At 37.9% G+C, this 25002-nt stretch overlaps 2 protein-coding genes across 5 annotated transcripts in view; both read right to left on the bottom strand.

The window, feature by feature from the left end:
* The window catches only part of BRIP1 (BRCA1 interacting protein C-terminal helicase 1), a 112729-nt gene extending 99623 nt beyond the window's left edge, over positions 1 to 13106 (bottom strand). Inside the window, exons 1-6 of one of the 2 annotated variants that reach the window (XM_036033594.1) lie at positions 13027 to 13106; positions 12764 to 12886; positions 11213 to 11324; positions 9608 to 9781; positions 2079 to 2206; positions 137 to 253 (exon numbers count right to left, since the gene is read on the bottom strand). In XM_036033594.1, the coding sequence (XP_035889487.1) occupies positions 137 to 253; positions 2079 to 2206; positions 9608 to 9781; positions 11213 to 11324; positions 12764 to 12859 (627 nt within the window). In that variant the 5' untranslated portion in view covers positions 12860 to 12886; positions 13027 to 13106. Of the gene's footprint in view, positions 1 to 136; positions 254 to 2078; positions 2207 to 9607; positions 9782 to 11212; positions 11325 to 12763; positions 12887 to 13026 lie in introns of those variants that run through there. The other variant, XM_036033595.1, reaches the window with a different exon arrangement.
* Positions 13107 to 16511: 3405 nt separating this feature from the next.
* INTS2 (integrator complex subunit 2) overlaps positions 16512 to 25002 on the bottom strand; it is a 47435-nt gene continuing 38944 nt past the window's right edge. For all 3 annotated transcript variants that reach the window (XM_036033597.1, XM_028519364.2, XM_036033598.1), the window contains exons 20-25: positions 23030 to 23228; positions 20041 to 20292; positions 19584 to 19691; positions 19353 to 19458; positions 18235 to 18411; positions 16512 to 18125 (exon numbers count right to left, since the gene is read on the bottom strand). In XM_036033597.1, coding sequence (XP_035889490.1) covers positions 17956 to 18125; positions 18235 to 18411; positions 19353 to 19458; positions 19584 to 19691; positions 20041 to 20292; positions 23030 to 23228 — 1012 coding nt within the window. In that variant the 3' untranslated portion in view covers positions 16512 to 17955. The remainder of the gene's footprint in view (positions 18126 to 18234; positions 18412 to 19352; positions 19459 to 19583; positions 19692 to 20040; positions 20293 to 23029; positions 23229 to 25002) is intronic.

The raw sequence follows: 25002 nt of genomic DNA, 5'->3' as shown, positions 1-25002 counted from the left end.
ACATGATAGCACTTAGGACTTCTGAGTTGTTTCATACTGTTCTTTGCGTTACAGCATTCTTCCTCTTTTTTCAAAAACAGATTTAGCAAATTCCACATTCACCTTCTTTAAACTGAACAATGACATAAATACATACATTCTGTGGAGAAAAGGAATTGATCTTTCTTGGAGAGCTGAGTTTTGTGGTCTTTCCTGAGGCAACTTTTGTATCCAAATGGTGTACTTCCTTTTCAAAACAGTGACGTTTTCTAATCTATAAACACAAAACCAAAATAAAGTTATAGTAAACTAAAAGTTTGAACAGCCTAGTTGTTCTCTAAGGTCAAAATAGCTATAGTTGTGTTTTCAGCATTTAAAAAAATGACTATTTCTAACTGGCAACAATCAAATAATTTTTAAAAATACAAATACACGCCTCATTACAAAACTTAAATAAAATAGAATACAGTAATACCTCTGGAATCCTAACCAAATCAGCTTTAATTAATGACATGTGAAAACTACAGTACTGAAAAATTATCTACCCATAAAATAGTTCTACCATATGAATGCCAAATATGTATCATAGCAAAGTCCAAATTACGTATCTAATTAAAAAATAAATGCAAATAAAATGGAAACCTCATTCTATATTAAAAAACTCAGAATAAAAAATGTAAATGTAAATACTCATAATTTCCTACATGATAGAATAAATTATCTGATTACCATTATTACTACTACTTACTAGATAGTTGATAATCTAAGTTGTATTTGACTAAATTTCTTTCATAAATAACACAAAGTTCTCTTTTCAAACTGTGCTTTTTCCTACTTGCCAAAACCCTGTTTAATTAAACTATAAAGCAGGGGGAGGTGGCATTTCTACTGATGATCCCGTTCCTACCGAAAGAGAAATGAGACCCAGTGAAATCAGGGAGTGAATGTTGTATGTTCATCCCCTCCCCACAACATCCAACTCTATGTACACATTTTTCTGGGAAAAATCTCTAAAGAGTCATGCTTCATTTGTAATTGGTGCTTTTCCAAAAATAAATTAGTTTATTCTAGCTCTAAAACCTCAGTTTAATTATGGAAGTTAAAGATTATACATAGAATAGACTACATAAGAATGCAAGCACACTGAATATATTCAGTTAAAAATATACAATTATGTATAAATGACATGTTAATTAATAATCATCTTTTTTATTTGTAACTAAGTCTATTAAAGTCCCAGCCTCCCTAGCTCACTGACATCAACTCTATTAAAAAACAGAGTATTCGCCCTGGCTGGCGTAGCTCAGTGGATTGAGCGCGGACTGAGAACCAAAGTGTCGCAGGTTTGATTCCCAGTCAGGATACATGCCTGGGTTGCAGGCCATGACCCCCAGCAACTGCACATTGGTGTTTCTCTCTCTCTCTCTCTTTCTCCCTCCCTTCCCTCTCTAAAAATAAATAAAAATAAAATCTTAAAAAAAAAAAAAAAAGAAAGCGGGTGGGAACATTTCACTTTCAAAAACCAAACAAACAGAGTATTATCTATGAAAAGTACATGTCATTTAAAATATCTAATAATTTAGGTTTTTCAATAATTTTTAGAAATAAGCATATTTTATCATGTATCAATATTAAAAACCCAATAAATAAGAGTAAACCTTGTAAATGTACTGAAACTATCAATACCAAAAACATCCATGACATAAATATTAATATCAAAAGTACTTTGGCCAAAAAAAATATGCCACTATTAGTTAAAAACAAGAGACGAGTTTAAAAGTACAAAGTAGCTACAGTATTAATAAATGCCAGAAGTAAATATTTTACTATCAAATTCCTTGTATAGAAGAAAGCACCACCCTGGCTGGTGTAGCTCAGTGGACTGAATGCCAGCCTACAAACAGAAAGTTTGCCAGTTCGATTTCCAGTCAGGGCACATGCCTGGGTTGCGGGCCAGGTCTCCAGCTGGGGGCATGCGAGAGGCAACCAACATCTGTATCTCTTGCACATACAAGTGCCACTGAAAACTAGATTATACTTGATGACCTTGTTCAGCTATAACTAACGGCGGATTATTTCACTGTCAATAAACTATTCACCTGCTGTGTAGTTTCTAAGGATCGAATTCTTTTCTTCTCTATTTGAAAATCATCATTTTCATCTCTGCATACAGATGCTTGTTTCCTGGCAGATAACTTTGCAGCCAGCGTAGTTTTTTCAGGAGAGTCTTACAGAAGAAATAATAATAATAAAAAATAGCACAAATAACTTAGGCAACTTTTCTAGAAAAAAACTGGAATCAAGATGTAGACTGATTTCTGAAAATAACAACATATTCAAAAACATGAATTGCTAAACAAGTTTAAAAGCACTTCTTTGCCATTCTGTTTACTTCAACAAAAATACAGCAAACATTTTAAGAAACATGCTTTCAATAGGCAAGTCCTATTGATATAATAGGTTTATACTTTTGTAGACCACTCCCAATAATGGGATTTTTTAAAATACAACTGTTAGCTCTGGTCAGTGTGGCTCAGTTGGTTGGAGTGTCATCCCGTAAACTGAAAGTTCATAGGTTCGATTCCCCGTCAGGGCAGATACCTATACTACAAGTTTGTTCCCAGTCAGGGTGCATCTGAGAGGCAACCGACTGATGTTTCTCTCTCACATGGATGTTTCCCTCCTTCTCTTCCTCCCTCCCTTCCCCTCCCTGTAAAGGCAATAAGCACGTCCTCAGGTGAGGATAAACACATATATACTGTATAAACATACATACATGAGCACATCTATAAAACAGTAAGATTCAAGAAAATGTTTCATTTCTATAAAAAAACTTTCTTTAGTGTCTCAATGTCCTTTTCCTATTAAACTCCTCAATCTTCAGAGAATTAAAAATATAGTAAAACTTACAATCTACCTTTTAATCTCACAATCCTGAAAACTCATTCTCAAGGTCATCAGTGACCTCTTAATCACCAAATAATATTATCCCGGTTTTATAAATAAAAACACTAGGTTTTATCTCTTGTATACCCCCAAATGGGGACCTGACCTGCAACCCCAACACATGCCCTGGCAGGGAATCAAACTGTCGACCTTGTGGTTCCCAAGCCAGTGTTCAATTCACTGAGCCACACCAGCCAGGGCTGAACACTAGGTTTTAAAGACGCCATATAGCTAGTAAGAGGCAGAGCCTGGACATGACTAACTTCTGTTGTCTGACTCCAAAATCCACAAGCATAACCTCTAGGCATAAAGCCAAACATAACACTCTGTCTTCTGGAACACAAACATATTTCCTTTTTCTTTAATGTCTGTAAAACTGTTCTTAACTATTCCTATACATTAGTTTCTTCGTTTCCCTAAATGTGTTCTTAAAAGTATGTTAGTTTCTCTTTGCTCTTCTCTACATATTACCTTAAATTCATTTCGCAAGCAAACATTTATTTTATTGAGTCCATACAATTCCAGACACCATGGAAATACAATGAAAAAGAACAGTTTGCAACCTTAAAAGACTCACAGACTATTAGGGGAGAAAGCCCTATAAGCAGGTCTAATACTGTTTTCAAACACAAGTTTATCTATATAAACAGAGAAGTGAATCTATGCTACAAAGCATTGGTTTTTCAAGATTTTTTGGAGGACAATATTCTTATTAAATTGCTTTGAATTTCCAGAATAGGATGAAAAAAAAGACCTAGAACTTCTTTGATCCACCACTATCTTCTTTCCCTTACAAGTCATGTTTTTTCCTAAGACTTGTAGGAACATAGTTTGAAAACCACTATATTTCATTCCCACAAATGCCAGGACAGAGAAAGAATCCATCAAACACAATGAATAACCAAGGTAACAAGGGAATTCAGAAAGACAATTAAATATCTGCAGAAAATAAACTTAAATACCTGGGAGACTACAATTTAAATGACAGAGAATTTAAGATTGTAATTCTGAAAAACTAATGAGATACAAAAAAACCTCAGAAATAAAATCAACAAATAAAAGGAGTACTTCACCAAAGAGATTTAAATGATAAAAAAGAACCAAATTCTGGAACAGAATGCAGTAATTGAGATGAAGAATGAACTAGTAAACTCAGGTAAGAGAGCAGACCAGATGAAGGGAAGAATTGGAGACACTGAAGATAGAAATCTAGAAATCAGCCCCTGGCTGGCGTAGCTCAGTGGATTGAGTGCGGGCTGCGAACCAAAGTGTCGCAGGTTCGATTCCCAGTCAGGGTACATGCATGGGTTGCAGGCCATGACCCCTAGCAACCACACATTGATGTTTCTCTCTCTCTCTCTATCTCCCTCCCTTCCCTCTCTATAAATTTTTAAAATCTTAAAAAAAAAAAAGAAATCTAGAAATCAGTCAGATAAAAAAAGAGAGAGAATCAAGAGCAAAAAAAGAATTGAAAGAACTCTATGAGAACAATCTGACTCTACTCCAGTCAAGATGAAGGCATAGGTAGACACACATCATCTCCTTGTATAACCACAAGGATCACAACTAACCTCAAAAACAAGAAATGTCAGAAAATCAAACTGTATGGAATTCCAACAACCAAAAGTTTAAAGAAGAAACCTTTATCCAGACATGCAGGAGGGGCAGAGACAGGGAGCTGAGATGGAAGGGACACGATGTGGTGGCAGTGAGTCAGCAGCAGTGGCGGCCAGCGGAACGGGCCGTCCCACATTCACGTGTGGTAGACGAAAATCAGGAGGGGCACCTTGGGAGCAGGAGATCCCAGCCCCAGGTTAGAGCAGAAGAAACAACCAGTCTCTCAGGAGAGTCCATTTAAAAGGCATGCAAGGCCCTGGCTTGTGTGGCTCAGTGGACTGAGCACCGGCCTGCAAACCCAAAGGTTGCTGGTTCAATTCCCAGTCAGGGCACATGCCTGGGTTGCGGGCCAGGTCCTTGGCTGGGGGCATACAGGAGGCAGCCACACACTGATGTTTCTCTCCCTCTTTTTCCCTCCCTTCCCCTCTCTCTAAAAATAAATAAATAAATAATCTTTTAAAAACTAAAGGCCAACACGATCCTAGTACATATGCAAACCCACCCACTCTGGGAACTACCACCAGGGCAACAGCTAGAAGGGTGCCAGTCGCACACAGGAAGTGGGTAAAGTGATTGGATTGGGGTAAGTGCCAAGCAAGCCCCCAGCAGCCAGGCAGCCACACTGTCCCCTCTCCAACCCCTCCCTAACACACAGAGCCACAAAGCAGTGAGGTGGGTAGCCCCGCCCTGGCAAATACCTAAGGCCCCACCTCTTACAATGTAACAGGTGCTCCAAGACAAGGAGTCAAAGCAGCTCTACCTACTACACAGAAACAAAACACAGGGAGGCTGCCATATTGAGGAGAAAAAGAAATAAAAAAACAGAACAAAACTCTAGAAAAAGAACTTAGTGAAACAGAGATAGCCAACCTATCAGATGCAGAGTTCAAAACACTGGTGATAAGAATGACTCAGAGAACTCACTGAGTACGGAAAACATATAAGAGAAGAAATAAAGGCTATACTGAGTGAAATAAAGAAAAATCCACAGCAAACCAACAATGAAGGGAAGAAAGTCAGAGTTCAAATTAACGATTTGGAACATAAGGAAAAAATAAACAGTCAACCAGTACAGAATGAAGAAACAAGAATTCAAAAAAATGAGGAGAGAATAGGACGACTCTGGGACGTCTCCAAACGTGCCAAGATCCGAATCACAGGGATGCCCAAAGGAGAAGAGGAAGAGCAAGAAATTGAAAACTTATTTGAAAAAATAATGAAAGAAAACTTCCCTAATTTCGTAAAGAAAATAGATAAACAAGTCCAGGAAGCTCACAGAATCCCAAAGAAGATGGATGTAAAGATGACCACACCGAGAGATATCATAATTAAAATGCCAAAGGTTACAGATAAAGAATCTTCTTTTAAGATGTTACTTTTTATTTACTTTTAGAGTAAAGGGAAGGGAGGGAGAAAGAAAAGGAGCGAAACATCAATATGTGGTTGCTCCACTGGGCACCTGGCCCATAACCCAGGCATGTGCCCCAAATGGGAATTGAACCAGTGACCCTTTGGTTTACAGGCCAGCACTCAGTCCACTGAGCCATACCAGCCAGGGCTAAAGAGAGAATCTTAAAAGCAGCAAGAGAAAAGCAGAGAGTTACCTACAAAAGAGTTCCCATAAGACTGTCAGCTGATTTCTCAAAAAGAAACTTTGCAGGCTAGGATACTTACTAGCAAGAAGTATTCAAAGTGATGAAAAGCAATGACCTACATCCAAGATTACTCCATCCAGCAAAGCTACCATTTAGAATGGAAGGGCAGATAAAGTGTTTCCCAGGCAAAGTAAAGCAATGGAGTTCATCATCACCAAGCCATTATTACATGAAATGATAAAGGGACTGATTTAAGAAAAAGAAGACCGGACTTCCGGCAAGATGGAGAAATAGGTGGACGCACCGTACCTCCTCGCACAACCAAGAACAGAACAACAATAATTTACAACAATGATTTGCAGTCATAATATCAGAACTGTCAGAGGATGTATCTAAATGGAAGTCGGACAGCCAAGAAGTTGAAGTAGACCCGTACATCCAGACTGGTAGGGGACTACGAGCCGAGCGGGCACGGGGCTGGCGCGGGTCGCAGGTGCGCGTAGGTCGGGGGAAATTTGGCACAAAATCGGCGTGACAGCAATCGGGGGCGTGGGAGCTCAGCGGTGCAGCGGTGATCCCTGAGTATGCAAGCAGCAGCTGGGGGAATCAGTGAGGCAGCGATTGGGGACCAGGGCAGAGCTCACGGCCCAGAAGCCCAGGGAAGTGTCTGGCTCCAGGAATACGGAACAGTCGCCACTGATCCCTCCTGTCCCCGCTCCCGCCCCTGCCCCCACATATAACGTCACAAGCTAGCGACTGGGGTGCCCAGCCCCGGTGAACACCTAAGGCTCCACCCCCTACCATAACAAGAGCGACCAGACCGCAGAAAAAATAAATAAATAAGTAAAATAATAGGAGAGACAGGGAAAGACAGAAGACATGTTTCCAGCAGAACAGATCGGTCCCCCAGGACTCATCCTTTTGAGTGACCAAGAAATAGCCAATCTATCAGATGCACAGTTCAAAACACTGGTGATCAGGAAGCTCACGGAACTGGTTGATTTTGGATGCAAATTACATGAAAAAATGCAGATTACCATAAAAGGGATGCAGGAAGATACACGGAGGAGAGCCAATTGTGAAAGGAAGGAATCTGAGTCTCAAAACAACACAGTGGACCAGAAGGAAGATAGAATCAACGAAGCAGGAAAGCATGATGAAATAAGAATTCAAAAAATTGAAGAAAAGCTTAAGACCATCGAGGACACCTTTAAACGTTCCAACATCCAAATTATAGGGATACCAGAAGGGGAGGACCAACAAGTGGAAAAGTTATTTGAACAAATAATAAAGGAGAACTTCCCCAATCTGGCAAAGGGAACAGTCTTCCAAGAAATCCAAGGAGCGCAGAGAGCCCCAAAGAAGTTGGACCCAAAAAGAAACACACCAAGGCACATCATAATTACTTTAGCCAAGGTAAAAACGAAGGAGAGAATCCTAGAAGCAGCAAGATATAAGGGGACAGTCACCTACAAAGGAGTTCCCATCAGACTGTCAGCTGATTTTTCAAAAGAGACCTTACAGGCAAGAAGGGGCTGGAAAGAAATATTCCAAGTCATGAAAGACAAGGGCCTACATCCCAGATTGCTCTATCCAGCAAAGCTCTCATTTAGAATGGAAGAGAAGATAAAGTGCTTTTCAGATAAGGTCAAATTAAAGGAGTTCATCATCACCAAGCCCTTACTATATGAAATGCTAAAGGGACTTATCTAAGAAAAGAAGATAAAGAAAAGACATGTATAGTAAAAGGACAGCAAACTCACAATTATTAACAACCACACCTAAAGCAAAACCAAAAGAAACTAAGCAAACAACTAGAATAGGAATAGAACCACAGAAATGGAGGGCACGTTGGGGGCTAGCAGTAGGGGTGGGAGGAGGAGAGAGGGGGAAAAGGTATAGAGAATAAGTAGCATAGAATGTAGGTTGAAAATAGATAGGGGGAGGGCAAGAATAGTACGGGAAAAGTAGAAGCTAAAGAACTCATAAGTATGACACATGGACATGGACTAAAGCGGGGGAACGTGGGTGGGAGAGGGGGTACAGGGTGGAGGGGAGTGAAGGGGGAAATGGGACAACTGTAATAGCATAATTAATAAAATATATTAAAAAAAAAGAATAAAAAAAAAAAAGAAAAAGAAGACCAAAACTGTGAACATTAAAATGACAACAAACTCACAACTATGAACAACTGAATCTAAAACACAAAAACAAAAATAAACTAAGCAAACAACTAGAACAGGACTAGAATCAGAAATAGAGATCATTTGGAAGTTTATCAGCTGGGAGGGGAAAGGGGGAATGGCGGAATGGGGGGAAAAGGTACAAGGAGCATAATTGGTGGGTACAAAACAGACAGGGGGAGGTTAAGAATAGTATAGGAAATGGAGAAGCCAAAGAACCTATATGCATGACCCATTGACATGAACTAAGGAGAGGGGATGATTGCTGGAGGAAAGGGGGGATACCAGGCAGATGGGGGGAAGGGGGAAAATTGGAACAACTGTAATAGCATCATCAATCAAATATACTTTAAAAAAACTGACTCATTACAAAAAAGCAATATAAGAATAATGGATATACCTGAGGAGAAGAGAGGGAGAAGGAGACAGATAGCTTAGTCAAATAAACAGTGAGAAACTCCCAAATCTATGAAAAAAACTGGGTCCTCAAATCCAAGAAGCTAACAGAACACCTAATTATCTCAATCCAAAAAGGCCATGCTCTGGCTGGTGTGGTTCAGTGGATTCAGTGCTGGCCTGGGAACTGAAAGATCACTGGTTCTATTCCCAGTCAGGGCACATGTCTGGGTCCCCAGTTGGGGGCATACAGGAGGCAGCCACACACTGATGTTTCTCTCCTTCTCTTTCTTCCTCCCTCCCTTCTCTCTAAAAATAAGTTAAAAAAATTTTTTTAATTAAAAAAAAAAAAGGCCTTCTCCAAGGCACATTATATTAACATTGTCAAAAAGTAACAACAAAGAAAGACTTCCCAAGGCAGGCAGGTAAAAGAAGATGGTAACTTATAAAGAAAACCCCTTTAGATTATTATCGCATTTTTCAGTAGAAGACTAGCCTCAGAAGTTCAGGCAAACTTATCAAGAATAAATGAGGATAATCAGATGTTGTCTTACAATACAAATTAATGTTTTATAAAATTCTATTATATAATTAACAATACTACCTACAAAGAACATCGATTTCTGAATATCATTTTTTCTGCCTTGGTTTCTTCAAAAAATAATTTAAGCTAGCAAAATGTCTGAATAAATTAAAAGTGAAGAGAAGAATAAAATAGTCCAAGGATTTCTAACCACTCTAAATTGTGCAAAAATAATTCCACAGAAAATATGTGGAAGTTCACAATAAATTATGCTAACCAATACATAATATATCTAAATAAGGTCTCATAATAGCAATAAATAAGGCTTCTATTAGGCCACCAACAGACCAATGCAAAACGTGAACTACCTCGCCAGGGTGATGCAGTGCCGTTTCTTTCAGAAGGGGGCGTACTGGGACTATTGAAATGATGCGAAGTTCCTGGGTTCGTGTCATCATTTGTAAAACTCTTTGAATGGCATGTACAACAACAGGACAGTGGCGCTTCAGCTTTTTTACTTAAGCTTTCATCCACTGGCTTTCCTAAAAAAGTAAAAGACCCTCTAGTTATAATATTTCTAAATTAAAAACCATCAATCTTTCTGTGCAGGTAGGGTAAGTAGCCATACTAACTCGCCCAGGATTGGGAAGTGTCCCAAGGTGCAAGATTTTCTGTGCTAAAACCAATAAAGTACCTCGCAAATATGGACAAGCTGGTCACCCTATGTGCAGCAACAAATTGGGCAGGAAAATTATGACAGAAACACGTAGAGAAATTATTATATACATAATTTATACAAATCTAATAAAAGTAAAGAATTCATTCCCACATTATACTTCTGTGTCTAACAGAAACATGTTTCATAATGTTATTGATTCTGATACATGTATCAAAATTAAATAAATCAGGTAATTTTTAATACTTAAATACAGAATTGTAATGTCTATACTGTATGTCTATGTGTTTAACAGATATTTTTAAAAAGCTGAATAATTTATTTTGTTTTCTCTAAAGAGTACTGACATTATTTCCTATCTCTACTACATAAATACTACTAATTCTATTTTCCAGAATCTCTCATTAAAATTTTAAGTTATTAACAGATAATCTCATTTTTCCCAAAGATTAACATCAGTGAGAATCAAAATGGACAACCAAAGGCTTATAAATATTTGCTTTTTATTTTTAATATTTAAGTCTTATCAGTAACACAAACATTTCCTTTTAAAAAACATTATATATACAAACACACACGTACACATATACAAACATACACACACATGCACATACATACACATGCACACCATGGTTGACTTTAAATTCTGCTAACTCTTAAGTTCAAAGCAATCCAATTATGTAAGTGAAGTGTATTCAATATTGTATTTTAGATTCATTATATATATTAGTCTTTCATAAAAATAAATGTCACTAGGCATCTGTTAGCAAATAAAACAAATGCAATGGAAAATAATTTGAATTCATAAAAACAATATTATACAAATGCTCATATGGCATCCAAACAAGGAGGAAGATCAACTAGAATGTTTTCTTTAGTATATATTCCATGTTTTAATGTAATGAGAAAGGAATAGATAAGCAAGTATATTAAAAGATTTACCAGAACTATATGTATATGTATTCCTGTATGTTATAGCATCATGACAACCCCTGTCTTATGTCTTTTACATAAAAATTATAATTATTTTGATAAAAATAAGCATTCCAAGATTCTTAGATATACTCTGAACTATCAAATAAAGGACCATATTATGTTCAAAACTGTTTTGGGATTCACTGGACATATTTTGCCATACTGAAACTCTTTTGGAAGATACATAAACGTTATAAAGGAGCATCCTAAAAGAGAATACTTAAGTTAGCTAGAATACAGATGAACCATTCTGAATGAAAAATACTTTATTCTATCTCTTCATGTCCTGGTAGGACACCTGAAGGCGGCATCTGCTACTCACCGCTAAGAGACTGTTGCCATGCTAAAGCGGAACAAAGTAAGGCTAAGCTTTTCCCACTTCCTGTGGGGCTCTCCAACAGACAATGTTGCTTACTGTTTAATCCTCTGACAATCTGTGGATACGAAAACAATTAAAAAAATCAATACACAGGTCACTTCATTAGGGTCTCTCTCCATCAGAAGTACAAATACAACAACAATGAGCAGTAATGTTGCACTCCACAGGACACAGCAATAGCCCAAGGGAGAACTAGTGTTTAGTTAAATCCAGACTTTATTCCTTTATATTGCTCCCTAAAATTATGTTGAACTTAAAAACGTATCATGCACAAAAGAGATTTTAAAAAAAAAGCAATCTGTGCCTTAATTATGCAAGCACCATCATCTCTAAAACTAGAGTAGTCCTGGCTGGTATAGCTCAGTGGATTGAGCGCGAACTGTGAAGCAAAGGGTCACTGGTTCAATTCCCAGTCAGGGCACATGCCTGGGTTGCAGGCCAGGTCCCCAGCAGGGGGCATGTGAGAGGCAACCACACATTGATGTTTCTCTCCCTTTCTCTCTCTCCCTACCCCTCTCTAAAATAAATAAATAAAATCTTAAATAAATAAATAAAACTAGAGTACTCTAAAATCATCGCTGAAAACTTAACGGGGGATGTTGCTGGTGGGAGTATAAATTGTTACAAGTACTTTGTACAGAAATTAACAATTTCTAGCAAAGGTGAAGGTACCCAACTCCAGTAAGTCCAGTCCTATGTATATGCCCCAAACCTTTTCCTCACAGAAACAAAGAAACTTGTACAAGAACATTTCACAGCAGGCCCTGGCCTGGTATTTCAGTTGTTTTACAACATCATTTAAACACACCAAGGTTGCATGTTTGATCACTGGTCAGGGCACAACAATCCACAGGGCTACATCTTAAAACAATGTTAAGTGAAAAAAAAAAAGTTTTACACTTTACACAGGATCAATATAATGTCATATCATTGTCCAAAGTTCAAAAACATATAAAGTAACACTCTACATTGTTTGTGGGTACATACATATATAATAAATGTATTAAAACATTGCTAGGAAACAAAAAGAACAGATTCAGGATGCTAGTAATCCTGTTACTTGTAAACAAGGTATAAAGTAAATATGACAAAACATTAAGTTATAACAAAGCTGGAAAGTTAGTTTACTCAAGTTTGTTTCTTAATTTCCTATATAGTTGAAGTCTCAAAAAATTATGATGAGAAATAGAGTATTCTATGTGAAGGATAGTAAACACTTTGCAGAAAGCAGTAATTCCGTAGAGCAGAAGTTCCAAAGGAGCTCAGGACACTGTTCAGAATGTTCTCCTTTGCCTCCTAACTAACCATGGACATAGTTTAGCAGTGATCTGTATTATTTTTCCAAAGGTTAGGTGTCCTTCAGTGAACCCAGCAAACATTTTCAATCCATTTACTATCTGAGAAAGTAAACGTAGTCACAGACTCGATATATGTTATGAATTTAGGCATATGTATCTTCATAAAGATGTGAAATAACCACTGAAAACTACTTACAGCATTCATCATAGCAAGCTGCGAGGGGTAAGCTTTACAGGGAAAGTTAATCTTCACCCCACCAATTGTATATTCAGACATTGCTGAAGACATCATGCTTTCTTGTTCATTTCAGATTCCTAACTGCAACACAAACAAAAATCAATACTGAAACAGTGCCATCCAAGGAAAACTAGATACCCAACACTAGGATTGAAATCTGGAAATAAAAACTGGAATAAATATATAAAGCAAATGGAAGTAAAAGAACGTCTCAGTCTCCCCAGTCACAGGGGTTGAAAGCTCCTCTGGGAATCTGACAGATCTATCTGGGTGTGTCTCCCTCCTCTGCCAAAGCTGCGCAGACCTGCAGTGAGGAACCAGAGGTTCTAGATCCGGTTGTGACAACGCAGATGTCACCTTGTCGAGGTCTCTTCACTTCTAGACTAAGATCCTTCATTTAAAAACTGCTGTAAGGCGGGAAAAACTCCCTGGCATACAGAAGTAGGGACTCAATAATTCTTACTTAAAGGTCAGTATGCTACAGTGGAAAGAAGGGCGCTTTGGAGTAAGGCCAACCCAAGTCCGACTTCCACTCTGCGAATCACTTAACCTCTCCGAGGTTGTTTCTTCGCCTGTGAAATGGAGATAATACTATCTGCCTGGTGGGTTTTTATGCCAATCGGCCAAGCACGGCGTTCAGAGTAAGGCAATGTACAGAACGCATCTGACACAGAGGAAGTGACCCACTTGAATCCCTGCACCTTCTAAACACCTTTAACCTCGGGTCCGCAAAGGTCGTTCAGGGACCGTGTGACCTCTTCACAGTGCGTGCAAGTGTTTCTGTGCACGCAAGTGTTTCTGTGCACAGCTGCATTTTTCTAGAAGAGAAAGTCCACACATTTCTCATTCCCAGAAACACAGCCTAAGTAAATAATTGAAAATAGAGGGGGAAATGATACAAAGTTTTATCAACTGAGGGATCATTTGCAATAATGAAAAAAAAAGGTAAATTCCATCTGGGAATGTAAAGTTAAAACATCAATTCCATAAATTATGAAGCCAGTAATAACCTTAACCATGGTTGAAGTGTTCCAAACAAGTTAATAAGCACTATTCTAACCTACTGTCTAGTTCTAATATTTTGTGACTTTATCTCTGAAGCTCTTAAAAGGAGATCTGGTGGAATCGAACCTGTTATCCGGAACCGACAGCGCTAGCCTAGTGACTCTGATATTACCTAGAAATCAACCCATCCCCCGCCCCAATTGAGACAGCAAGCCTCTCAAAATGGGGTAGCTTCTCCCAAATATTGAATCAAGAAAGAAAAACAAAAATCAAAAAAATAAAAATAATAATAATAATAATAAAAAGAAATCGATCGCCCCCTGCCGCCAAGAGTTAACGCGAGGCCCCGGGCTAACCACAGGCCTTTGCTCCAGGCAAGTGAGGACAGGCTCCCTCCGCCCCAGGTTTTCTTCCTCGAGCTTCTCCCCTCCCTCAGCCACTGGAGATCCCTGAGGCTCTGGTGGTCCCCACAACACCGATGAGCCTGCCAGGCGGCTGGCGAAAGCAGAAAGGGTCCTTCGCGTCCTCCCCACGGGAGACAGACTTGCCTGGTCTGAGGCAAACCGAGGCGACGCTGACCCGGCTCCGATTCACGCAATCAAAGGAAACCGGTATCGGCGAGCACAAATGGCGGAGCCCTGGCACCGAGGCAAGGTCCCAAGCCTCTCTCTTCGTCGCTGGGTTGCTACTCCCCTGGCCAGGTCGCGGGCTCGCGGCCGCTTTTATTTTTTTTCTCTCCTCCAGTTTTCATCAGTGTGTCCTTAACAATTCTTCCCGACGAATTCCCGCCTCCCACCCCGCGACTCCCACCACCCAATCGTAGGTCGAGCTGAGACAACCAATCACAAGCCAAGGCAGGAGCCCAAGCAACCAATCCTAGCGCGACGTTAGGACAGGAGACTTCTGCACCCAATGGAAGCCTCGCAATAAGAATAGACCTAAGGTAATTGGCAGCACCGGAAAACGAACCCGGGAAAAGTGAACGACTCTGCGCAAAACCCAGGGATTTCAAGAGGCTTCTCCGTTTGACTTTTTGAAACTGGTGATTGAACCCGTGTCAGTTCCTTTGGAAACTCAAAATCTTATTCTTAATAGTCTGTAGGTAAACGGAGAGGAAACACCTTTAAGCCTTGCCGGGTTCTTCGCTAAGCGTTCTTCAACGCCATTGAATTCAAATTTCCGAACTTTTAGAGTACCCAGGGTATGGGAAAGAATGCGGCGGGAATTGCTGGAGTACTGAATCAAACAGGGTGAAAAGGATTGTTGACAACGGGCTACAGTATCTCAATAATCAAGGCTCTCCGAGATACCAAATTCAACCAGAGAAACGCTTTCGAGGTCTCTCTCCAGCATCAGATCACTTCTATCTCCATTAAGGCTTATTCCTCCTAAAAATAAGTTTCTTCTTTGCAAAGTACACTTCAGTTTCCTCAAAGGTAGGCGGTTAATCATGATCTCGCCAAATATTTTTTTTTAATTCTGTAAAGTCAAAACTTGACTCATAATAGTAGTGTACCAAAAAAGGAAAACCTGACTTTCTCAAATTCGAGAAAGTACTTTAGGGATAGAGGTTTTCTTCAGGAGAGAGAGCAGGAAAGTCAATTTGTCTCACCTTTAAGTTTACTACATTTTTCCCAAATGACAAAACTTAGTCATAAAATAAATTCTACTCTTTAATTTAGTAATTTCAGGCTCAAGTTTCTCCTAAAGAAGTAATCGTCAAGAAAAATTGGTAACAGCGCCTATTGTAATACTGGGAAAAAAAATCATAACCTTCCCAGCCTAGTAACAGGGAGATGGTTATGGTGTATCAATTCAATCATTATGAAGCCAATAGAATAATTATAAAAGCTAAACAGCCTACAAATTCCATCTAAAGTTAAATTAAAAAAAAGACTCCACACTGGCTATTATGAATTCTGTTATGTGAAACTATAAGCAAAGATGAAGGGAAGGTATAAAGCTGTAATTTACTGTTAAGACAACAGAATAAAGGATAATGTATAATAATAAATCCCTGAAAATACCTTGAAATTGTTCTTTTACAGACTTTTAAAATATCAAATCTTTTAAGTAACTGCTCCAAGGTAACTACACTGATTTTTCTCTCCCCAATTCCTAAGGCTCTCACCTGCCTCTAACCTCGTGCTGCCATCTAATGATATGTGGGCTTAAGAGAAACGGACCCACCTAGGCTCCGGACCCAGAACAGCCCTGGGTTCCAGTTCCTTGAAATGAAAAAAAAACTACAAGTTCATTTGATAGAGAATATGAATGTTTATAAACCAATATTCAAAATAGCTGCACACATCTGTTTTCACTTGAATAAAAAATCACATTGTGACAACTTTTATAACCTTAACTTAAAATACATGAATATTAACATTTACTAATATATTTACATATTTTATTTACATCATCAACAAATCTGAAGGAAAACAGCATATGTTATTACTTTAACACAGCAGGTGTTGACCAGTCTTTGAAAATTGACCCAGGAATGTGCGCTGCATTTAATTAGAAAACATATTTCACCTTTTCTGAATTCCTAGAGGTCACCTACTCACACAAAATGTTCCAAAGCCTCAATTTAAAAACAAAACAGAAGCAGGTGTATTTAATCTTAAAAGACTACAAAACTGCCTTGTTTAAAAATATGAAAATTCTTATGGTATTTTTTAAATGCTTTTATTTTTCACAAAAATTACTTAATTGAACATTAAGCATCTACCATCTATATGACACTGTGCACTTCATGATTTGAAACAGCTACAAATCAGTTCTCATAATACCCTTATGAGGTAGGGCCAGTAGTAATCCCGTTTTACAAAGGAAGAAAATGAGATATAACTATTAGCTAGTAAAAAGGCTGAAGTTTAATTTCTTAAAACCCGTGCTTGCTTATTAGCCTGCCTAACTTCTTTTACCAGTGAAGAAGTCTGTTTCAAGTGGGGGCAGAAGGCGGGGTTTGGGGGCATTATCTGTCATTTAGGTATATCTCAGAAAGCAAAAAGAAGTACCTTTTACAGTGGATACTTAAATAAGGAAAAAAATGAGTATTATGGACTACCTGAATGCATCTACCTAATAATCAATGGAAGTAACTAACAGAAGACTGCAAAATCCTTCAGCAACATGGTATTTTCCTGTTTGTTTTTTTTCCTGAGGACCAAACACTATATATTTTCTTACTCAAAGATCTTCTAAAATTATAATGTGAATTGTAATCTTGATGACATACCAAGAGCTCTTTAATCCAGTGGGTTTTCTTACTCTAAAATTTAAATAGGTACCAATGTATTTCTCACCATTAGATAAGTTAGTAAAGCATTATAAAAATAAATTTTAAAAAAACTAAATGAGACCCTCCTATCAGGTTCTTCTCTGCACAAAGATGTTTCTGTACACATTTTTAAGCCAGTATCTTAAAATCCCAAAGTATTCAAGTATCTCTTTAAACATATGGCTTTACATATTAGTAAAAATTGAAGCAAATATGTAAAAATCTTAAAATCCTTATCTGTAATTCTATGGAAATCATTTACAAAAAGCTATTTTCCTTTTTTAAAGCCTTCTCAATACTGCTTCTTGAGAACTGGCATTCTATCTGCATTACTACTACTTGCATTGCAAGTTTTAGAAATTTCTATTCGGGTATTTAAATTCCTAATTTTTCCTGAATTCTCCCTTTTTCTCCCTCTCATCATTGCATCATTGTCACACCCTGTTACTAGTTCACACAGGTTAAAAAAAACAAAAAAACAAATAAAAAAACACTAGGGCTACCCACAAACTCATTTTTTAGGAAATTAAATTAAAGCCATGGCAGTTTTTCTTCACTTCAAAAGCTAAATATAAGGACAAATTCACTTTCCAGTAATGAGTTTCTTAAATGTGCACCCAATGGGGGAAAAAAAGCTCAGCTGGTACAATATAAACATACCAGTGTAGGAGTTCCAAAGAACTGCCAATCAAATACAAGCAAGCATAATTCTCAGGAGAGTTCTAAATTGTATTCATGTTGAACCGAATCATTTTAGTGATTCAAAGATGTTACTGTTCCCGTTCAGTTCAGAGTTGTTATGAGATACAAATTTATATTGGGCATATGCAGCAAACAGCTTCATTTTTTTTTAGTTTTTTTTTTAAATTCCACTAACACTCATGTTTATTATTTCAATTATTGTGCTTTCAATACAATGACAGAGCTGTACATCAGGGTCCATGCTTCCGATGTCCCTGGATCCGTTTTTATAAGATGGATCTTTGCAGACTCCAGACCATCTACTTGGTTTCTCCTTTATTTGTTGAAGACCTAAAAAAGTAAAGAGAAAAATTAATCAAGACAAGAAATCTAAAAAGAATTTTGGTTTCTTTGTGTGTTTGAGATATTAAAACAAGTCCGAAAATAAGTTAGTACTTACGTGTAATGATCGGATCAATGTCTCTTGTCTGGGTGGCAACATCAGAGGCGCAGACTTGCCCTATTTGGATCAGCAAAGACATAATATCCTCGTACAGTGGGGGAAACGCTCGACAAAAAGAAACCAAACTTGGCAGAGTTGGCATGAAAAAGGCATATCGCTTAGCCTGTGTTAAAACTGTTGGAAAGAATAAAAGAGAATTTTTGTCTTTATAGGTGTAAATTCAACATACATGGCCTATAGTTTACAATACACCAGGAACCAGGCTCCGTGCTGAAAATACTCAGTTTTCTAGGGTATGGCCAGACCCAGCCTTTAGGGAGCACACAATCCAGTAGTTCGCCATCACCCAGCATGTAAATCCTTATGCCCACGCACTGAGGTAAGTGCATCACACACCCTATTTCATTTACTTCTCACCACCTTCTCAATGAGGAAAATACTATAATGACACCTATATTCAAGAGGAAACTCAAATAAAACGTAGAGAACTTAACAAACTTGTTCAAGGCCACATAGACAGTTAGTGGTAGGGATGGGATTGAACTTGAGCAGTTTAAGCTCTTAACCACTACAAATAAATTGTAACATGAGATGAATTCAATGGAAAGAAAAATAAACGGTATTATGGGAGCCCTGAGAAAGTATGAAATTAACTAAACCATTACTTTAAAAAATGTAGTTATACTTCATACATTTTAAAGTAGATTATTTTCATACCATTTCACTCTATAAACCAGAAGATGGTTAAAATGTTAAGGTATGTTTTAGAATTTCAGGAAACAATATATTTACCTTATTTGTACATATGATTATATTTTCCTAAAATTCTAAGCATTTGTAATGATTGTAATTGTGTTCTGTTGATGTAATTACATTCAGAAAGTAGATTTAATTTCCATTTATAAAGTATGAGAAGCTTATTATAAATCTGTACACAGTCATTCACAAAACGAAAGCTACAATTTGCCTACCTATTCATCTCTACACTATAGATCACATTTGTAATAGAAAAGTTTTCAGAAGTGGCATAAATGAAACTATCAGTCACACAGAAATCAGTGTCACCAACTCCTGTATGTCAGAAGTTTCGTCATCGACACTGGCTGGCCACACACCTGTCAGCAGAGTCCCCATGACGTTGACAGCTAAGCGAGCCACGCTGAGCGACTTGGGTAACGCGTACTGGATACACAGATGAGAAAGCAACTGGATGGCAAATATCTGCAACACAAAATCCAAATCATATGTGTTTCTGAAAAATGTCTTTAAAAATTATAAAATGTTTTACATAACCAGAAAGACTGGAGAGATATCGAAATTCCCCTACAGCTCTAAATGCTCGTTACCTGTTTTTCAAGTTCTGGCTGTGCAATAAGCTCAGGTATGAAATCCAGACAGATGTGCATGGATGGAATACCCGCGACCGTCAGAGGCAAAAGTTCACACGGATAACCCTGTCCCAGCAAGAAAGAAGGGGAAAGTTGTAAGTAAAATAAGTGTAAATCAAATACAGATAAAAATATAAAGGAAGGTTTCACTTCCTTTATGTAAGAGTTGCTCGGAAGGCCACAGTGCCCCACATCCCTCCTGGCAATTCGCCTTTCTGATGCACTAGAATAGAGATAAATTACCTGAACATTTCAACAGGCTAATATAAAATCTAAAAATGTTCATTTTTCTCCATATTGCAAAGGAGCATGATTAGTTGTGTCATCTCCAGTTTCCAAGCAACCCCTATTTAGTATTCAACCCCTAAGACCCCCAAAAAGTTCAGCCATAAAGCATCATTCTTTGAAAACAGACCTGAAAGTGAACAAGCTTAGCAATGTTGGGATCCGCAATGTACATTTGGTGCAACAGACAACAGATAAGGCACTGAACTTCTCGAAGGTTACAAAGCAAATTGTCTTCTCCTTCTTCCGTTCCCTTACTTGGAGTGCTGGTAGTAATTACACTTTGAACATTCCTTAGCAAGCTGTCTGGATTGGCACCCTTTGCTTTCTCCTCTTCAGTAGGTAAACAAATCTCCAAGAGAATCTGGACAGCTGCACTATCCTACAAGCAAATAAAACCGTGAATTTAGGACACTTCTGAGAAGCCCTGGCCTAGTAGTTAAGTTGGTTAGAACATCATCCCAATACACCAAGGTTGCAGGTTCAATCCCTGCTCAGGGCACATACAAGAATCAACCAATGAATGCAAAAATGAGAGGTGGGAAAAAAATTGATGTTTCTCTCTCTCAAATCAATAAATTTAAAAAAAGTTTCTGAGACATTTGTTTGAAGATAAATCTGATTTTGTTTTCACATGAACAGAACTGATAAAAATAACAGTTACTTCTAGGGAAAAAAGTGAGCAATCCATAGGGCAGTGGGCCTCACCTTTTTTTAGGGTTATAAGCCCTTTTAAGAATCTGCAGAAAACTATACCCTCCTCCCTATAAAAATTAACATCTAAACAAAACATATTGCATAATTTCAGGCTGGTCACATGTCCCTAAGGCAGATCCATGGACTCCAGTTGAAGAATATTGGTAGAAGATTTTTCTGATTCTATGACATCCAAAACAGTCCTTAGGCAAAAAATGACTTCTACTAAAATCTCCTTTCCTACTTCTCCCAGGACCCTATCCTGCCATGCCCTCTTTCCCAACTGACTACCAAGTAATTAGTTCCTCTAAAGATGGTGATTGATGATTAATGCCTGAAAGTCACTTCCCAATGCTCTTTCCTTTTAATTTGAAAATGGGCTCTTCAAGCCCAGATTTTGCAAGGAAAGATTCTACCTTACCACCCATTCCACCTGCACGACTCAGTGCTGCCCCTCTGCAAGCTGGAGTGTCATTTCATAGAACAGTAGTTTCTTAGGGGGTCCTTTACTTGACACTCCTACATGTAAAGAAGACCTATAATCACTCCCACCCAGGAGGAAGGAGTTAAAATAAAGAATATATGACATTCATCTCCAAAAGACAGGCATTGCCTGAAGAAAACAATTCCTTCATCTGATTAAGAACATGATTATAAAGTAAGGTTAGGCCTACATTATAATCACTTATAAAGTAAGGTCAGTTTTATTTTATAATCATCACTTTGGGTGGAGGGGCTTTTTGTTTGGGGTTGTTGTTGTTTTGTTTTGTTTGTGTCTGTAGACTCTGGAGCCAGACTGCCCAGGCTCGAATCCTGGCTCTCCCACCTACTAGATGTGTCGTAACCTTGAGCAAGTCGTTTAACCTCTCTGGGTCTCATTCGCCTTTAGAAATGGAGATGATAATATGCCACATTTTGTAGGTTGGTTGTAAAGATTAAGTGAGTTAATATAAATAAAGAACTTAGAATAGCACCCTACATATAGTAAGCACTATATAAATGGTGGCTATTATGATTCTCAATGCCTTACTTGAAACTCTGAGGGTCAGATTTATTTTAGAACTCAGAATTTTGGGGGGATTTTTTAAATTGTTTTTCTATTACAGTGGTCCCAATTCTCCTCTGTTGCTCTCCCCTGCCCCACCCACTCCCACAGTCAACCCCCACCCTGCTGTCCATGTCCATGGGTCATTTAAGAATTATTTTTACTGAAATATTATATAATACCTCCAGCAGAGACTAGGGGAGCACATTATGATCAAACATTAATATTTCTGCAGGAAAACATATCAATATTCACATTAAGTGGGATAAAGGCCATAAATAGGTTCACATCAATTCAGGTCAAGTTTTGTCACAAATGAGGTCACATCAGGTCAGGTTTTTCTGCCAAATATAGTATCAAAAAAATGCTTCAGGGGGCCAAGTCCTTCTGATCAAGGCCCCCCACCCAAAAAAATTCTTCAGATAATTCAAATTCATAGCCTTTTGTGTATCCCTAATACAGAAAAGGGGTTATGGACCTATTATTGCTGCTCTAATTCCTTTTAAAGCCAATGAAAAGATTTCAGGAAATGTATTTTAGACTAAGAAAATATTTCTACTTTGCAGGCTTTGAATTTCTTAACATTTAATCATCTTACATCTCCTTTATTATTCAAAATGGCTACTTAAGGCTTCAATAAAATTCTACATTGTTGTAAAACTTTTCCAAATATAAAAACTGAATTGCTAATGCCATAGTATTTAACACTGCTTGACATTTTATTATATAGAGGGGTGGGCAAAAGTAGGTTTGCAGTTGTTCACATGGAAAATAATACAATAATTAATAAATAATACAAGAATAACCTGGCTGGCGTAGCTCAGTGGATTGAGCGCGGGCTGCGAACCAAAGTGTCGCAGGTTCGATTCCCAACCAGGGTACATGCCTGGGTTGCAGGCCATGACCCCCAGCAACCGCACATTGATGTTTCTCTCTCTCTATCTCCCGCCCTTCCCTCTCTAAAAATAAATAAATAAAATCTTTTAAAAAAATAATACAAGAATAAACTTTCGTGCAACTCACAACTGTAAACCTACTTTTGCCTACTCCTGTACCCATACTTCTTGTTCTATTTGTCTCTGTCACTCCATTTATTTCCACCATTTGACTTTAAGGAGTCAAAGTCTTATATTTTGTTAAAATGTAAATCTTATTTAAATGGCTATTAAATGAGCATCATGAAGATTATTCCTGATTTTAGTAATACAGTCCGTGTGACATTCAGAAGTGAAGGTAACTCCACGGCAGCACGCTCTGTGACAAAAGGAGCGCGCCACGTGTCACCGTTTGCACACAGACAGCATAATATGCCTTCCACTTGACTGATTATATTAACAGTGAAGCCCTTGCCCTTTCTGACTAAATTTTACTTTATTACCTGAGCAGCCAATAATGCGTTTTTCAATTCTTCTCTAGTAACTTCTGGGCCATCCGTCTGTCCAATTAAACCTAAGGTATTGTTCTGGGAAGGTCTATCCTGCTCTGCGGTTTCCTTCAGGTGCGCACTAAGGTAGGCCTTGGAAGCAAGAAGATAGCCATTCAGCATGTGGAGAGTAATATCCATCAGTGGGGGGCATCTAGATACAGAAGGAAGGAAAATACATGAGAAAGAACCCGGATTTATAAATGAGCCAGAGCACGATCAATCAGTTTAACTTGAACAGTACCTGAAAAACCTGAAAAGAGCAGTAAAGTAACTCTTTCCCTATAAAGTAACACTTTTCCCGTTGAAATATTCTTTCACAAAATAAAAACACCTGAAATGCCTCTTCTCAGTCTACCACAGAGAGAACTGCATGTGTGCATAAGCAGGCGTTACAGCTTTGTTCATAAGTGTGAAACGTGTAAGAACTTAAGTGCCCATCAGTATGTCAATGGTTTTTATGAAATGTCCAAACTTTCTATAATAAACATGTATGTATTTATAGGGGAAAAAATATGTCAATGGTTAAAGAAATTATGGCAGCGTTTTCCAAAATTGAAGATAGGAATCACCTGGAGTACTTATTAAAAAAAAATTTCAAGCTCCATTCCAGATATTCTGTTTCAGTTTTTGGAGGAAAGGCCTAGTAATCTATAGTAGAATACTATAGCATAGAATACTATGCAACAGTTAAAACAAGTGAAGTAGAACTATGCACACTGATGTGCAAACCATGTGGAGAACATTAAGTTTTTTAATGTTTTTTAAAAGTTTATTGACTGATTGATTCATTGGTTTAGAGGTGGAGAAAGAGAGGGAGAGAAACATCAATCAGTTGCCTCCCATATGCACCCCAAAACATGCCCTGACCGGGAACTGAACCAGGAAACATTCAGAACTGAACCAGCAACCTTTCACTTTGCAGGACAACACCCAGCCAAACGAGCCACACCAATCAAGGCAAAAACAGTAAGTTTTTAAAAAACAGTAATAGCCTTGGCTGGTTTAGCTCAGTGAATTGAGTGCTGGCCTGTGAACCACAGGGTCACCAGTTCGATTCCCAGTCAGGGCACATGCCTGGGTTGGGAGCCAGGTCCCCAGTAGGAGGCATACCAGAGGCAACCACATATTGATGTTCCTCTCCCTCTTCCTCCCACCCTTCCCCTGTCTAAAAATAAAATAAAATCTTTTTAAAAAGTAAAAATAAACAATAATAATTCCCAAAATATACTACTACTACTATATTTTAAAACCACCCAAAACAAAAAGTAAATATTTCTATTTATAAATGTGTAAATACATAGAAAATAAAGCTACATACACACCATTTATGACAACAAAGTTTCCTCTGGAGATGGAACTGGGATTGGTCAAAAGAGGACAAAGAGAAATTTTGCTTTAGCAACGGCAGCATGGTAGATACGAGTAAGAACAAGACTGTTCACTGTAGATCTTTTTCTTGTTGTTAAACTTGTTTATTCACTTATTAATGTGTATTATTAAAAATTTCATACACACATAAAAAAGGGGCCATTATAATGAACCTCCAAGAACTCATCACCCAGCTGCGACCGTGACCCACAAACAGCCAGTCTGACTGCATCTACACCTCCGTCCACTCCCTCCACCACCACAGGGCTTGTGCAAAGCAAATCCAAAACATCACATGTTTTATATGTGGGTATGTTTTCATATTGTTTGATTTTTTAAAACACATGTGAATGATCACTGTATAAAAAATTAAATTTTAAAAAATAAAATTAAAAGACAAAACAATAGAATAAAAGAAAAAAAGCATATATACACACAAAGGGCTAATATTCATTAGAAGGAGTTCTTTAAATAAAAAAAAAGATAAGCAATCCAATAGAAAAGTAGGCTACAATATAAAGAAGAAATACCAGTAGCCAATAAGTATATTAAAATAT

This window comes from Phyllostomus discolor, chromosome 8 (assembly GCF_004126475.2).
Source record: "Phyllostomus discolor isolate MPI-MPIP mPhyDis1 chromosome 8, mPhyDis1.pri.v3, whole genome shotgun sequence".
NCBI lineage: Eukaryota > Metazoa > Chordata > Mammalia > Chiroptera > Phyllostomidae > Phyllostomus > Phyllostomus discolor.
This window is presented reverse-complemented; position numbering and strand designations above follow the sequence as displayed.